The 15,544-nt window shown below is 53.2% G+C and overlaps 1 protein-coding gene across 1 annotated transcript; it reads left to right on the top strand.

Annotated features, from left to right (window-relative positions):
- The first annotated feature begins 8,633 nt into the window (after positions 1-8,633).
- On the top strand, positions 8,634-13,536 carry LOC145422610 (uncharacterized). Its single transcript, XM_080294153.1, has 4 exons — positions 8,634-9,294; positions 9,414-10,280; positions 11,370-13,270; positions 13,350-13,536. The coding sequence occupies exons 1-3, from the start codon at positions 8,634-8,636 to the stop codon at positions 12,848-12,850; spliced, it is 3,009 nt and encodes a 1,002-aa protein (XP_080150279.1). The 3' UTR covers positions 12,851-13,270; positions 13,350-13,536.
- Positions 13,537-15,544: the final 2,008 nt, after the last annotated feature.

Genomic DNA, 15,544 nt, shown 5'->3' with positions numbered 1-15,544 from the left:
CACACCCCTAGTGGAGTGTGCTTGGAGTCCCGGGGGGGCCTGCAAGCCCTTACAGCTATAAGCCAGAGCTAAGGCCTCTACAATCCAATGAGCTAGTCTCTGGCGTGATACGGGCCTGCCCTTGTGAGGGGAGGCCCAGGAAACAAACAGCTGATTCGACTTCCTGAATCCAGCTGTTCTGTCAACATAAGTCCCCAAGGCCCGGTATTAGATTATTCTGTTATTATATGTTACCTTATATATGTAATCAAAGTAGTTGAATTAGAATACTGCTGTAGATCACATTATACCCTTTAATATAGAGTGTGTGAGCTGTATGTAGTTTAGTTCTCATTATACTTTTGAGTTAACAGAACATATTCACATATTAGTTCATTAGATAAATGTGCATCACTCTGTATCCTTGATCTGCTGGGAATGTGTTACACTGTTTTCTTGACATGCTTAAGTGTTGAATCATGAAGAGAAGGTTGTAAGCAGGAGACTCTGTGTCTAAAGACAGGGGAGATAGATAGACCACATTCCACACCCCCACCTTACAGAAAGCAGAGAAACAACTGCCGAGGTCATAACTTAGGCGCTGTAACAGAGAAAAAATGTGATGTTTTGGCTTTTACGACTAGCTGGGGGCCACTAGAGACTATAAAAAGCTGAGCAACCCGTCACCATTTTGAGACATGTGCCTGACCCTCTGGTAGCATCTCTCCCGTCCGGACGTTGTAATGCTCTTATTGTTGAATTGTATGGAAATAAATGATTGTTGATTGAGCATTTATACACCGAGTATTGTCCTTCCTTCAGCCCAAAGATTCAAAGAATTGGGAGATTTCAACACCGGACAGGGCACAAAGTGTTCAGCCTCTGCTCCCTCTCGGAAGAGAATGGAGGGGGGGTGAAAAGCTAGGAGCTCTACTGTAGGGCACCTGTATGATGTTTCCAACACTTTAGGGACAAAGGCTGGGTTAGGCCTCAGGAGTGCTTTAGTGAGTCCCGGGGCCAACTGTAGACAAGAGGGGTGAATAGACAGAGCCTGTAATTCACTAACTCGCTTGGCTGTGGTTAGAGCCAACAGCAGAGAGGTTTTAAGAGAGAGAAACTTCAACCCCACTGCCCCAATAGGCTCAAAGGGGTGGTGGGAGAGGGCGTCTAAAACGACTGACAGATCCCATAAAGGGACCAGTGGTCTAGAAACTGGGAGCGTTCGACGCGCTCCTCTCATGAAGCGACCTACAAGGGGGTGCTACCCAGCAGGTTTATCACCAAACCCCACGTGGCAGGCTGAAATAGCTGCTAAATAGACTTTTATAGTGGAAAAAGCTTTCCTTTTGTCCAGCAAGTCTTGAAGAAAACACAACAGCTCCACCACTGAACACTGAAAAGGGATAATCTGCTTTTCATGGCACCACTCTTCAAAAACACGCCATTTACTGCTGTAAATGGAATGGGTGGAGGAGGCTCTGGCATTCTGAATGGTTTCAATAACCTTCGGAGGCATGCCTGCTGCCTTCAAATTCCACCTTTCACGGGCCAGGCCCAGAGAGCAACCTGGTCTGGATGGGGATGGTATATCTCCCCCCGCGCCTGAGACAGAAGGTCCCTGCGGATGGGGAGTGGCCATGGCTCGTCCACCAGAAGCTGGATGATTTCTGCTATCCAGTGTTTGGATGGCCACCGTGGAGCTATTAAAATCAGAGACAGCCCCTGATCCCTCACTCTGATCAGTGTTGGGGAGATCAGGCTGAGGGGAGGGAAAGCATACAGCAGAGTTTTTGGCCAAGGATGGGCCAGCGCATCCACGCCCAGTGGCGCGTGTGCGTCTGACAGGGAGAAAAACAGAGGGCACTGTGTGTTTTCTCGCGAGGCGAAGAGATCTACGGCAGCCCGGCCGTATCTCTGCCAAATCTGCTCCACCACCTGTGGGTGAAACCTCCATTCTCCGAACAGTGGATTTCCTCTGGACAGGAGGTCCGCCCCCCTGTTCAGAATTCCTGGCACGTGAGTTGCCCGAAGGGAGAGGAGCCGAGTGCTGCTCCACATAATTATTTCCCTGGCTAACCTGTGTAGCTGCCGGGAATGGGTGCCGCCCTGGCGGTTGATATAAGCAACTACAGTGGAGTTGTCTGTTTTCACTAAAACATGTTGACCCCGGAGATACGGCAGAAAATGCCGTAAGGCTAGGAGCACCGCGTGGAGCTCCAGCACATTTATGTGATTCAGAGTGAGTCTCTGTGACCAAACGCCATTCACTGCTCTGCCCATCATAGTTGCACCCCAACCTGACAGGGATGCATCTGTGGTCAGCGTCACCCTGGATGATACTGCCCCGAGCGGTACCCCCGCCGCGAGAGCTGTCGGGCTCCTCCAGGGCCGGAGAGCCGCAATACACGGCTGCGTTATTTTTACACCATGACTGAGATGTCGGCGAGGGCACAGCTGCAGAGAAGCGACCCACCGCTGAAAATCTCTCATCATAAGCAGCCCCAAGTGTACCACCGATATCACCGAGGCCATGAGGCCGAGGAGGCAGAGACAGAGTCGGAATCGCACGACTTTCCCCAGCTGAAAACGGGAAAGACAGTGAGTGAAGGATGCGATCCTCCGCTCTGAAAGTGCGATACGATAAGAGATGGAGTCTATTCTGAGCCCCAGATACTCTGTAAACTGTGTGGGTTCCAAGTGGCTCTTTTCCAGGTTGATAGTGAACCCAAGCTCCATGAGGTGATTCACCACCACCTCGGAGTCTTTGATCGCCTGCTCGCGCGATCGTGAGCATATTAGATAATCGTCTATGTAAGAAAATATTCTGATGCCGCTGTTCCTTAACGGAGACAGCGCTGCCTCCACACATTTGCTGAACACCCTCGGAGCTAAGGATAGCCCGAATGGGATAGTTTGAAACTCGTACGCTACGCTCTGATAAGCGAACCTGAGATATTTCCTGTGTGGAGGATAAATGGCGATGTGAAAATATGCGTCTGATAGGTCGATTGTAACAGACCAATCGCCTGTGTGAATTGAGCGACAAAGCGTCTTGTGTGTGAGCATTCTGAACGTGTACTTTCTCAAATGCTTGTTTAACACACGCAGATCCAGAATAGGACGGAGCGACGTTCCGTCCTTTTTCGGGATGAGGAAATAGCGGGAGTAAAAGCCCTGCTGAGCTTCTTCGCTCGGAACCGCTCCGATCGCCTGTTTGTGTAACAGGGAGGATATTTCCTCCTCCAGCACATTCGCTGAATCGCGACTGGCCACAGAAGCTAACACTCTGCCGAATCTCGGTGGTTTTGCCGCAAACTGTAGTCTGTAACCATGGGAAATGGTTGACAAGACCCAGGGATGAACTGCGCATGCGCGCCACCGCTCCAGCCGCGCTGCGAGCGGGCCTCTGAAGAAGCGGTAGCGTGACGTCACCCCTGTCTCCCGGAAGGAGTTGGGGCTCTCCCCCTCGGGAAGAGCGTGAGCTCCCCCCGCTGGGAACAAAGACAAATTGCAGTGATTTTCTTTTGTTTTTATTTTGAAACTGGGGGGACATTCTGCCCTTGGCAAACTGCCTGGCTGCAGAAATGCACGTTTTATTTCTTTTGTTACCCCCAAACCACAGTGAAGTGTCTGGTGACTCTGGGCAGTGCTTGGTGACACAGACAGAGTGCTTAGAAGTGTTTGGTGACACTGTGCCATTTGTCCACAAGTCTGTCCTCCCTGAACTGGAGGAGGAGACTGAGAGGGATCCCTGGGTATGAGCAAGATGGCGCCGAGTATGGCAGCCTCGTCGCGAGCTCCCCCAAGCAACGGCTTTCTTCTGTGTTTAATTTTACTTTTCCTTTATTTTTTCACGAGCAGCACTTGTCTCCTTGTGTACGACCGACAAACCTTACTGGACATAAAAGACGGTCTTTCTTATAACTTTCCGGAGTTCAAGTTTTGCAACACGGATGCTCCGTTTGCAGACCCCCCATTCATCTCACCTGAGACGCCTTTGTTCTCTGGCCCTGGAGGCCGCAAACGCCGACGCAGAGGGAGAAGATCTGGCGTTCTGGTTCGACTGAGACGGCGCACTTACAGACCACCGTTACCCAGTTTATTACTGGCTAATGTGCAGTCTCTGGAGAACAAGCTGTGCGAGCTCCGGGCACGGATCTCATTCCAGCGAGAGATGCGGGACTGCTGCGTGATCTGCCTCACAGAAACCTGGCTATCGGACAAAGTACCGGACTCCGCAATACAACTACCGGGGTTCTCCGTGCACCGCGCGGACAGGTCACAGGATCTTACTGGGAAAAGCAGAGGCGGTGGTGTGTGTTTCATGATCAACAACAGCTGGTGTGATTATGCGAACGTGCACCCGGTCAAATCCTTCTGCTCACCGGACCTGGAGTACCTGATGATTAAGTGCCGGCCATTCTGGCTACCGAGGGAATTTACAGCAGTGATTATTACGGCTGTTTACATACCCCCACAAGCCGACACTGACCGTGCACTCAGGGAACTGTACAGCGCGATCAGCAGCGAGGAAACCGCACACCCAGAGGCAGCGTTTATCACAGCCAGAGACTTTAATAAGGGAAACCTGAAGAAAGTCTCACCAAAACTCCATCAACACATCCTTTTTAACACACGTGGAAACCGGCTACTCGACCACCGTTACACCTCTTTCCGGGATGCGTACAAAGCCCTCCCCCGCGCCCCATTCGGCCAATCAGATCACTGCTCCATCCTGCTCCTGCCCGCCTACAGGCAGAAGCTGAAACAGGAAGCTCCAACCCGGAGGGCGGTGCACTGTTGAACGGACCAATCGGAGTCTGCGCTGCGGGACTGTTTTGATCACGCGGACTGGGAAATGTTTCACGTGGCCGCCAGAGACATTGATGAGTACACAGACTCAGTCTGTGGATTTATCAGGAAATGCGTGGAAGATGTCGTCCCATCCAGAACAGTTAAATCCTTCCCAAATCAAAAACCCTGGATTAACGGAGATGTTCGCGCGGCACTGGCAGCACGGAACACCGCCTTTGCCTCCGCGAACACATCGGACTACAAACACGCACATTACCAACTCCGGAAGACAATCAAAGCAGCCAAACGTGAGTACAGGTACAGGGTGGAGCAACAGTTTGACAACCCTCGGAGTATGTGGCAGGGACTAAACACGATCACAGACTTTAGAGGGAAAACCAGCACACCGCAGACCACGGCCTCTCTGTGTGAGGATCTAAACGTATTCTACGCTAGATTCGACGCAGCGAACACCATGAGACCGGACAGTGTGCGCACCGCGGATGACGTCAGTGCGCACACTGTGTCTGAGGAGGATGTGCGGAAGTGCTTCAGGAAGGTGAACGCGCGCAAAGCTACTGGTCCGGACGGGATTCCCGGCCGCGTCCTCAAGTCATGCGCGGCTCAGCTGGCTGGAGTGTTCACGCACATCTTCAACCTTTCCCTCTCTCTGTCTGTAGTCCCAGCCTGCTTCAAAATGGCCACCATCGTCCCTGTACCCAAATCCTCCACCATCTCCTCATTGAACGACTGCCGACCTGTAGCCCTGACCCCCATCGTAAGCAAATGCTTCGAGAAGCTGGTCAGGGACTTCATCTGCTCTGCACTACCCGACTCACTGGACCCTCTACAGTTTGCATACCGCCACAACAGGTCCACTGATGATGCCATAGCCCTGACACTACACACTGCCCTGTCACACCTGGAGAAGAGAGACACGTATGTGAGAATGCTGTTTGTAGATTACAGCTCAGCATTCAATACCATCGTTCCCTCGAAGCTGGACAGGAAACTGCAGGATCTAGGACTGAGCAGCTCCCTCTGCAGCTGGATCCTTAGCTTCCTGTCTGACAGACGCCAAGTGGTCAGACTGGGCAGCATCACCTCATCCCCCATCACACTGAACACTGGTGCTCCACAGGGGTGTGTACTGAGCCCTCTCCTGTACTCACTCTACACCTACGACTGCACGGCCACTAACAGCTCCAACATCATTGTGAAGTTTGCGGACGACACTACAGTGGTGGGTCTTATCACCAACGGTGATGAGACGGCTTACAGGGAGGAGGTCAGCGCCCTGACCCACTGGTGTCAAGACAACCATCTCACCCTCAACGTCGCAAAGACAAAGGAGTTGATAGTGGACTTCCGGAGGTGCAGAGAAGTACACACCCCCATCACCATCAACGGCGCTGCTGTGGAGAGAGTGAGCAGCTTCCGGTTCCTTGGAGTACATCTGGCTGAGGATCTTACGTGGTCAGTACACACAAACAAAACAGTGAAGAAGGCGCAGCAGCGCCTCTTCTTTCTCAGGAGACTGAAAAGATTCGGCATGAGCCCCCGCATCCTCAGGACCTTCTATCACTGTGCCATTGAGAGCATCCTCACTGGATGCATCACCACCTGGTATGGCAACAGCACCGCCTACAACTGCAAAGCTCTCCAGCGAGTAGTGCGGTGCTCTGAACGGATAATTGGAGGTGAGCTTCCCTCCCTCCAAGACATCTACAGGAAGCGCTGCCTGAGGAAAGCGGGGAGGATCATCAAGGACTCCAGTCACCCCAGCCATAAACTGTTCAGACTGCTTCCATCAGGAAGGAGGTTCTGCAGCATCCGGTCCCGTACCAGCAGACTGAGAGACAGCTTCTTCCACCAGGCCATCAGACTGCTGAACACGTCATAGACACCTCAGCTTCACTACTGGAACTTTAACATTATGCACTCCACACTGTATATAAATGCCACTTGTTTTGCACATATTCAACTCTGTATATTTTATATATTTTATTATTATTATTATTATTATTATTATTATTTTATTTTTATTTTTTTACTATTTAATTTGTAAAAATGTGTATACACACACACACACACACACACACATACACACACACACACACACACACACAGGAAAATATTTAGTATACACATCCAGAAATGCATACACTATTATATATTGTACATATATTTATTAGTTTCAGGTTGGCCATTCTTGTATTTTGCTCGTTTGTGTTGTTGTGTTTGCACATCTCTGTTGCTTGTGGGGCTCGCACACAAGAATTTCACTCGCATGTGCTGTGCCAGTGTGCCTGCACATGTGATGTGACAATAAAAGTGATTTGATTTGATTTGATTTGATTTGAGGGTGCTCCTGGTGAACTGGAAACTTCCGGAGACCCTGAACTTTGGAGTGATTTGGTTACCCCTTCTAACACCTTCCTTCTCTTTGGGGAAGAAAAGAGGGGTGACACAGAATGCTGCAGGTGTGCTAGGCTGACCGCTTCTTTTTCCCCTCTCCGGGGTGTGACGGCTTGTTCTTTGCAGCAACTGCTGCAAAGGAATGCTTGCCCCAAGGTCTTCGGTTCTCTACCTTGGCCTGGTGGGCACCCTGCTGGCCTCCTGCTCCTCTCTGCATTCTGACCCCACTCTGTCTCCCTCTCGCAGCTGCTGCTGTTGCTGCAAAGCCAGCTCTTGGCACCTGCTGGGGCTGAGAGTTAGGTTTTCTGGGTAAGCAGAGATTGAGTGCTTCACCCTCCTGCTTTCTGCGGGTGCTTGTTTCTCTCATTCTCTCCAGGGCTGGGCCAAAGAGACCCTTGGTTGGGTCATAGGCTGCATCCATGACCTCAGCCTTCTGAGCATCACCCAGGCCTGACAGGTTTAGCCACAAGGCTCTCTCACCCGAGACTGCAAGGCCCATAACGCAACCACACCCTTGGACTGCTCCCCTGGAGGAGCGAAGAATGAGATCATTAACCACGCAGATTTCATCCCAGAGGGCTGGGTTCGGGGAACCCGAGTCAAGCTGACGGCCCATGTCTTCCAGAATTTCTGCCTGATATGCTGATAGCAGTGTGACTGCATTAAGCGAGCACACTGACTGTGCAGCATATTTGTATGTCCTTTGATAAATAGATGCCGTGAGGCGATCTATCTTGTTGGGCAAAGAAATGCTAGAAGAAGCTGAGATTGCCCTGCGGTTAGGGTGAAGGTGATATGCCACTGAAGGCTCCACTGCTGGGGGTTCAGTCAGCCCCAGTTCACCCATCCCCTGGATCTCAAGCTTAGAGCAGCCCTTGGTCGGAAGCTTGCTTTTAAAAGGGCTTGACCAATAGCGACTCATTTCTTTCATGCAGGCTGGGACTGCTGGCAGAAGCTGCTTTGATGGCGGCAAGGCTGGTGGGAGCCTCTTGCCGTCGTACAAGTCGCGTTCTGCCCCTTCGGCATCCTGGGCGGCTGGCCATGGGATGCCTAGCTTGGCAGCAGCCCGTTTACAGACCTCGTACAAATTGCTGTCCACCAGGGGTGCAACTTCAGCCCCACTCGGTGGCCTGGACTGCTGGGGAGGAAAGGTAGAGTCATCCTCCTGTTCCTCATCCATGTCCTCCAGGTCGAGGAGGTCGGAGTCGGCATCGCCCTCCGCGTCCTCGCCACCCGGCTCGCCCACGTTTTGATCGAGGAGGTCCTCGAACGATGGGGGCATGAGCGGGGACTCTTCTTCCATCATGTCCGCCCAGCTTGTGGAGGCTCGCAGATGACGGATATTGCTCGTAGCAGTATCAGCCGACACGCAGGGGTCCTGACTGTTCGTTACTGCTACTCTCAGCCTCCTTTCCTACACACTCACAGACGAGCAGGCTAAAATGCAATCCGACATTCAGTCCCTTCAACCCTCGGCGGAGTCGGAACCTGCCGCCGGTAGCTCAGCGCTGCCCGCCCCGACCGCGCCGTTGCCTCAGCCCGCGGCGGATCCCGAGCCCCAGCGGGGTCACCTGTTTCATGACGCGGCCTCCCCGGAGCCGGAGCCGTATGCGGGTGACTCAGGGGCCTGTAGCGGTTTTCTGTTACAGTGCGAGCTGGCGTTCGGACGTTCGCCCCGCTCTTTCGTTTCGGACACGGTTCGAGTTTCTTATATAATCGGGAAACTGCGCGACCGAGCCCTGAATTGGGCCGAGGCTTACCTGAGCACACACCCGTTGCCGTCCTGTAGCTACGATGCTTTTCTCGGCGAATTCAAAAGGACTTTTGCCCACCCCGTCTCGGTGGGCAGTGCGGTTCGCCGGCTGTTAAATCTCCGCCAGGGCCGCCGTAGCATCGCGGACTACTTGATCGACTTCCGCACCGCCGCAGCGGCAGTCGGCTGGCCCGATAAAGCCCTTCAGGGAGTCTACTCGCAGTCGCTTAACGAGGACATGAAGGATCAGCTAGCGTCCCGTGACGAACCGGTTACCTTCGAGGAGTTAGCCACGCTCTCGCTTCGCATTGACAACAGACTGCGGGAGCGAGAGCGGGAGAGGAACTCCAGTACCCGTCGGCCAGTGCGGCGTGCGTCACCTGTTTACATTCCCCCGTCGCCGCTTCCGGTTCAGCCATCAGCCCCAGTCGCTGGGGAGAGGGCTGACCCGGAACCGGAACCCATGCAGCTCGGGCGATCCCGGTTGTCTCCGCAAGAGAGAGAGAGACGTCGCCGCGCTCGTTTGTGTTTTTACTGCGGTTCCGCGGAGCATTTCATTGCCGCCTGTCCGGAGAAGGGAAAAGGGGACGCCCGCCGGTAAGTCCGGGGATACGGGTGGGCGGTACCTATAGTGATTCTAAGCCCCGCTTCCTGTTGCCGGTTACGCTCTTGCTCGGCTCCGCAACCCACACGTCCCGGGCGTTAATCGATTCGGGCGCTGAGCAGAGTCTCATTGATATGAAACTAGCCAAGCAACTGAATATTCCCCTGTTCGAGTTGGAGTCTAGCCTCCCAGTTAAAGCACTGGATAACCAAGTTTTCTCCCACATCACTCACCGTACCGCTCCTGTTACTGTAGTCGCCTCAGGCAACCATAGGGAAAGGCTCCCCTTCCTGACGTTCCATTCCTCCAGCATCCCCATCGTCCTTGGTTTCACCTGGCTAAAGCTACATAACCCACATCTGGATTGGGCTGGGCAAAAAGTAATAAGTTGGAGCCCGTTTTGCCATGCCAATTGTCTCGTCTCAGCCCCGCCGTCAGCCGTTGCCGAGCCCGCACGTGACGCGAGTGCTGCCGTGGACCTTTCTGTCGTACCGTCAGTGTACCACGATTTGAGGGAGGTGTTTAACAAGGACAAAGCCCAAGCACTGCCCCCGCACAGGCCATATGACTGTTCCATTACGTTGTTACCGGGCTCCCCCCTACCCACGAGCCGCCTTTACAATCTGTCTCATCCTGAGAAGGCAGCCATGGAAAAGTACATAAAGGACTCCCTGGCGGCCGGCATCATCAGACCCTCCTCTTCGCCTGTCGGGGCCGGATTCTTCTTTGTCGGTAAGAAGGACGGCTCGCTCCGTCCCTGTATTGATTACAGGAGGCTTAATGACATAACAGTAAAAAACAAATACCCATTGCCGCTGATCAGTTCCGCCTTTGAGCCGCTTCACGGTGCCACCATTTTTACCAAGTTAGACCTCAGGAATGCATATCACCTCGTCAGAATCAGGGAGGGCGACGAGTGGAAAACCGCTTTTAACACTCACTTGGGGCACTTCGAATATTTAGTGATGCCCTTCGGTCTCACAAACGCCCCGGCGGTCTTTCAAAACCTGGTGAACGATGTCCTGCGAGATTTCCAGGACCGCTTCGTCTTCGTTTATCTCGACGATATTCTGATTTTTTCCAAAGACGTGGTGGAACATCGGGCGCACGTCAGAGCCGTGCTGCAGCGGTTGCTGGAAAACAAATTGTACGTCAAGGCGGAGAAATGCGTGTTCCACTCACCTTCCGTCTCCTTCCTGGGCTACGTCCTCGCGGGGGGGCAGGTGAAGACTGACCCGGCTAAGGTTACGGCAGTCGTGCAGTGGCCCGTACCTGCGTCCCGGCGGCATCTGCAGCGCTTCTTGGGCTTCGCAAACTTCTACCGGCGCTTCGTCAGGAACTACAGCCAGGTAGCAGCGCCGCTGACCCGGCTGACGTCACCGAAGCTCCCTTTTATTTGGAGCTAGGAGGCCGGAGCAGCGTTTACCAAGTTAAAGGCACTGTTTACCTCGACGCCGGTTTTGGTTCACCCCGACCCCGGGAGACCGTTTATTCTCGAGGTGGATGCATCTGACATCGGGGTGGGGGCGGTGTTATCCCAGCGCTCCGGCACGGCGTCCAAGCTCCATCCGTGCGCCTTTTTCTCCCGTCGTTTATCACCTGCTGAGCGGAATTACGACGTGGGGGATAGGGAACTGTTGGCTGTGAAGCTGGCCTTGGAGGAGTGGCGGCACTATCTCGAGGGGGCGGAGCACCCATTCATAGTGTGGACAGATCACAAGAACTTGACGTACATTCGTGCAGCCAAGAGACTGAACTCACGTCAGGCACGCTGGTCCATGCTTTTCAGTCTCTTTAACTTTTCAATCTCTTACCGCCCAGGGTCCCGCAACGTGAAACCGGATGCCCTTTCCCGGCAGTTTGACGCCGCGGGGGAGTCGTCCGCCGTGCCCACCATCCTCCCTGCGAGCGTCAAGGTGGGTTCCCTCACGTGGGAGGTGGAGGAGGACATCCGTCGGGCACTGGAGACCGAGCCGGACCCCGGCACAGGGCCCCCTGACCGCCGCTTTGTCCCTAAGGCGGCCCGCTCCAAAGTGATCGACTGGGTCCACAAGGGGAGATTCTCCTGCCATCCAGGAGGCGCGCGGACGAGTGCCCTCATTAAAAGGTATTTCTGGTGGGGGTCTATTGATAAAGATGTCAAGGAGTATGTGGCCGCCTGCTGTGTTTGTGCTAGGGGCAAATCTAACACGCAACGCCCGGCTGGGTTGCTGCAGCCTCTCTCTATTCCACGGAGCCCCTGGTCGCATATTTCTTTGGATTTCGTTACTGGTCTACCTGTTTCTTCTGGCAAGACCGCGATCCTCACTGTGGTCGACAGGTTTTCCAAAGCAGCTCACTTTGTCGCCCTCGAGAGACTCCCCACATCCACTGAAACCGCTAATCTGCTAGTCGACCATGTGTTTAGGCTGCACGGGATACCCTCGGAGGTCGTCTCAGACAGGGGACCGCAATTTACATCGCAGGTCTGGAGGGCGTTCTGTACATCCCTGGGAGCGAAGCCATGTTTGAGCTCTGGACACCACCCTCAGACTAATGGTCAGACTGAACGCCTCAACCAGGAATTGGAGGCCACTCTCCGCTGCGTCGCTGCCTCCAACCCGGCTTCCTGGTCATCGTTATTGCCGTGGGCGGAGTACGCACACAACTCCCTCACCTCGTCAGCGATGGGTCTCTCGCCTTTTGAGGCCTCTCTCGGCTACCAGCCACCCCTTTTTCCGGAGCGCGAGACCGACCTTGAGGTCCCCTCCGTCCAGCACCATCTGCAACGCTGCCGACGGGTGTGGTCGCGCACCCGCCGGGCCTTGGGCCTGTCCGTCGCCCGCCAGCGCCGCTACGCGGGTCGCCGCCGCAAGGCGGCACCTGCCTACGCCCGGGGACAGAAGGTGTGGCTATCCGCCAGAGACATTCCCCTCAGGACGGACTCCCGCAAGTTGGCCCCACGCTTCATCGGTCCTTTTGAGGTGGAGCGGGTGGTTGGCCGCTCCGCGGTCAGGCTAAAGTTGCCCTCCTCGTTACGGGTCCACCCGACCTTCCACGTCTCCCAAGTCAAGCCGGTTGTGGTGAGTCCGTTGTGCCCGCCTCCTGCTGCCCCGCCGCCCGCCCGGCTCATCGGTGGGCATCCTGCCTTCACGGTCCGCCGCATCCTGGATGTACGCCGCCGGGGGAGGGGCAGGCAGTTCCTGGTCGACTGGGAGGGGTACGGGCCGGAGGAGAGGTCCTGGGTTCCCCGGTCCCGGATTCTCGACCCCGCCTTGCTTTCGGCATTCTACAGAGGCCGGTCGCCGAGAGGCGACCCTTGAGGGGGGGGTGGTGTCATGGTCTGGTTGGGCACCTGCAGGTCTCAGACAGCGGCTCCTCCTCCTTTAGGCGGAGTCCGGTTGCCCCTCCCTGGCTGACCACCTGTGAGCAATCGTGCCAGCGGTATATCAGACCTGCGCTCTCAACCACTCATCGCCTGAGTATCTGCTATTCCCATGTTAGTTCAGTGGAGCATCCTAAACCTTGTCTTAACACCGTGTGATGACTAACCTGTCTTTTCTTGTCCTCAGCGATAGCACCCGGAGTGGAGATCTTGTTCCCCTTGCTCCCGTCCTCCTGGACCTGGGCCGCCAGCTGCTTACACAACGTGGCCTGCCGGCCCACCGCTCACCTGCCTGCCTCCCCACGCCTCGACCGCTTCCGGGTTTTCCGCTCCACCTGTCCCCTCCATCTGAAACCAAGTAAGGCAATTCAATTCAACTGCGGAGGATTATTGGTTGTCTGCTGGATCCCTCTGATCGTGATCTCCTCTTGTTCCAGTGCCCCCGGCCCCTACCTAGTCCTGTTTCTACCTCCCCGCTGTCCCCGCTGTTCAGCCGTCTCCTAGAGGTGTCTAGGTCGCCCTCATTATCACCGACGAATCCTACGCGCCACTAGTGTGGTGGCGTCGCTTTGTGTTTCACCTTTGTTTACCTGTGGGCGGAAATAAATCATTTGTTTTCTGTCACCTCGCTTCCGGGTTGGTTTCTGCGCCTGTGTCCATCCCTGTTCCCTCGTGCCGTTGAGCCGTGACACAGACTAAAAAAACTTACATTTCTGTCACCTACAAGACACTTGTCTTTAATGTTACTGTTACTCTCACAACCACACATATTACCATAAAGTGGTGCACAATTCTGAATCTGTCCAACCCTTTTTGCCAACGAAAGAAGAGGGCACTTCTCATGAGAGTAGAGAGCGTGAGGAGAAGAAGTGTAAACCGAGGGATGACTTAATAGATGTGCCACTCGTTGAGGGAAAGGTTTGGTTTGTTGATGGTTTGAGTTTTGCAATAGCAGAGGGACAGACTAGAACACGTTTTACTGTAGCAGACAGTGAGAGAGAGTTATCTATGTAGGACAACTAGCATGTTTCATATTTGCTTGAGCAGCAGAGATGCTAGCTTTAACGGAAGCCTGTAAAGCTGTAGAGAGACAATATACACTGATAGGCAGTATACATTTGCTACTGTACATTTCTTTGTAGTGCAGTGAGTGAGACGAGGTGTGACAACTTCGACAGGGAAACCTGTAGAACACACCAAACTCTTGCAAAATCTGCTGGAGGCAGCGTTATTAACCAGTGGAATTGCCGTTTGTAATTGTGCAGCACACATGCGAGGGAAAGATCAAGTTGCATTAGGGAAAGTTTTTGCAGATAAGATCACAAAAGAGGCAGCTGTAGTTGAACATGGTGTTAACCTTTTATCAGTACAACATCAGCAGACATGCAGGCCCACTCACCTACAGCAGGAAAACAGTTGTGACTTACAGAGGGAGCAAGCTTGCAGGATGATGTTTTTTATCTGTGTGATAAACCAATACTGCCTAATAATTTGTATAAGACTGCTGCTATTTTGAGCCATGGGCTATACCATGTCTCAACAGGAGGGAGATGAGCAGTAGTTTATACTCACTCTAGGATTATTAAATACTTAAAAAAAAAAAAAACTTGCAGTCAGAGAGAACTAATAGAACAGTAAAGTTAAGATTTAGGGAGACAGGCAGGACATGGTTAGACGGTATAGAATTAGTTAAGATGTACATGAGGATTACTCCAACAGAGAACGGTCTGACTCCTTGAGATTATATATGTTAGAGCATTTAGAGTTCTTCTGTAGTGATGATAGAAAGCAGAAGAGAGAGCATATTAGCAGATTAGATGCTTGAAAATGTTTAAAAGTAAAGTAGTCATGAGAACAAATGATCTGCCAGATGATTCTGTTTCTTCGCAGGAGCAGAGTCTGAAGTCTGGAGATTGGATGATGATAAGGCCATGGAGAGGAAGTGCTGGTCCAGTCCATGATGGGAAGGTCCATATCGGATGCTGCTGACGACGACCACAGCAGTGAAGATTGCTGGAAGGAACACTTGGATATATCAAGCGCACTGCAAGAAGGTGACACACATCCAGGCCAGCTCGGGGTAAGTGGCAGGAAGACCGGGAACAAAGGGGGGGGAAAGCCTCCAGGGCCCCTCGTCTCAATCCGGTGAAGAAACCAACTGAGCCACAGGTACTCATCAGAATGGCTGGGAATGTGCTGTGCATCTTCTTGTGCCTGTGGACCCTGAGTGGGATGACAGGGAACGCACTGGAACAGAGCAAACCACACCAAGTGCCGCATGGGTTTTCAACAACTACTGGTGGCAGTTTAAGAACACAACCGCTCACATAAACAACGAGACCAAGGGTTATGCTTGTGATGCCACTGGCTACACATTCTTCTGGACTGTGGCCATATAGCATCACTGAGAGCGAGACAGTTTGTTTGGTTGCTTTAGCAACACATCCAGGAACACTGCCAACTTTTCAACTGCTCTGAACCTGAATGGAAGGTTGATTCACCAGTAGCTGGGAAGGTGAACTGCTCTGGTAGGACAGACCTGCTCGTCTGACTCAAAGAATATGACTTGTTGCAGGACATTATACAGTAAAACGAACTGGAAACAGGCCAATTGCCTATGTGTATGAAGGAC

Source organism: Astatotilapia calliptera, chromosome 19, assembly GCF_964374335.1.
Source record: "Astatotilapia calliptera chromosome 19, fAstCal68.1, whole genome shotgun sequence".
Taxonomy (NCBI): Eukaryota; Metazoa; Chordata; class Actinopteri; order Cichliformes; family Cichlidae; genus Astatotilapia; species Astatotilapia calliptera.
Note: the sequence above shows the minus strand (reverse complement) of the source record. Positions and strands in the feature narration are given on the sequence as shown.

Coding starts and splice junctions, on each gene's coding strand:
- LOC145422610 (XM_080294153.1), top strand. CDS start 8,634: ATGCAATCCGACATTCAGTCCCTTCAACCCTCGGCGGAGTCGGAACCT. Junction 9,295..9,413: donor AGAGCGGGAGAGGAACTCCA/GTACCCGTCGGC, acceptor GAACCCATGCAG/CTCGGGCGATCCCGGTTGTC. Junction 10,281..11,369: donor GGCCGGATTCTTCTTTGTCG/GTAAGAAGGACG, acceptor CTTACCGCCCAG/GGTCCCGCAACGTGAAACCG.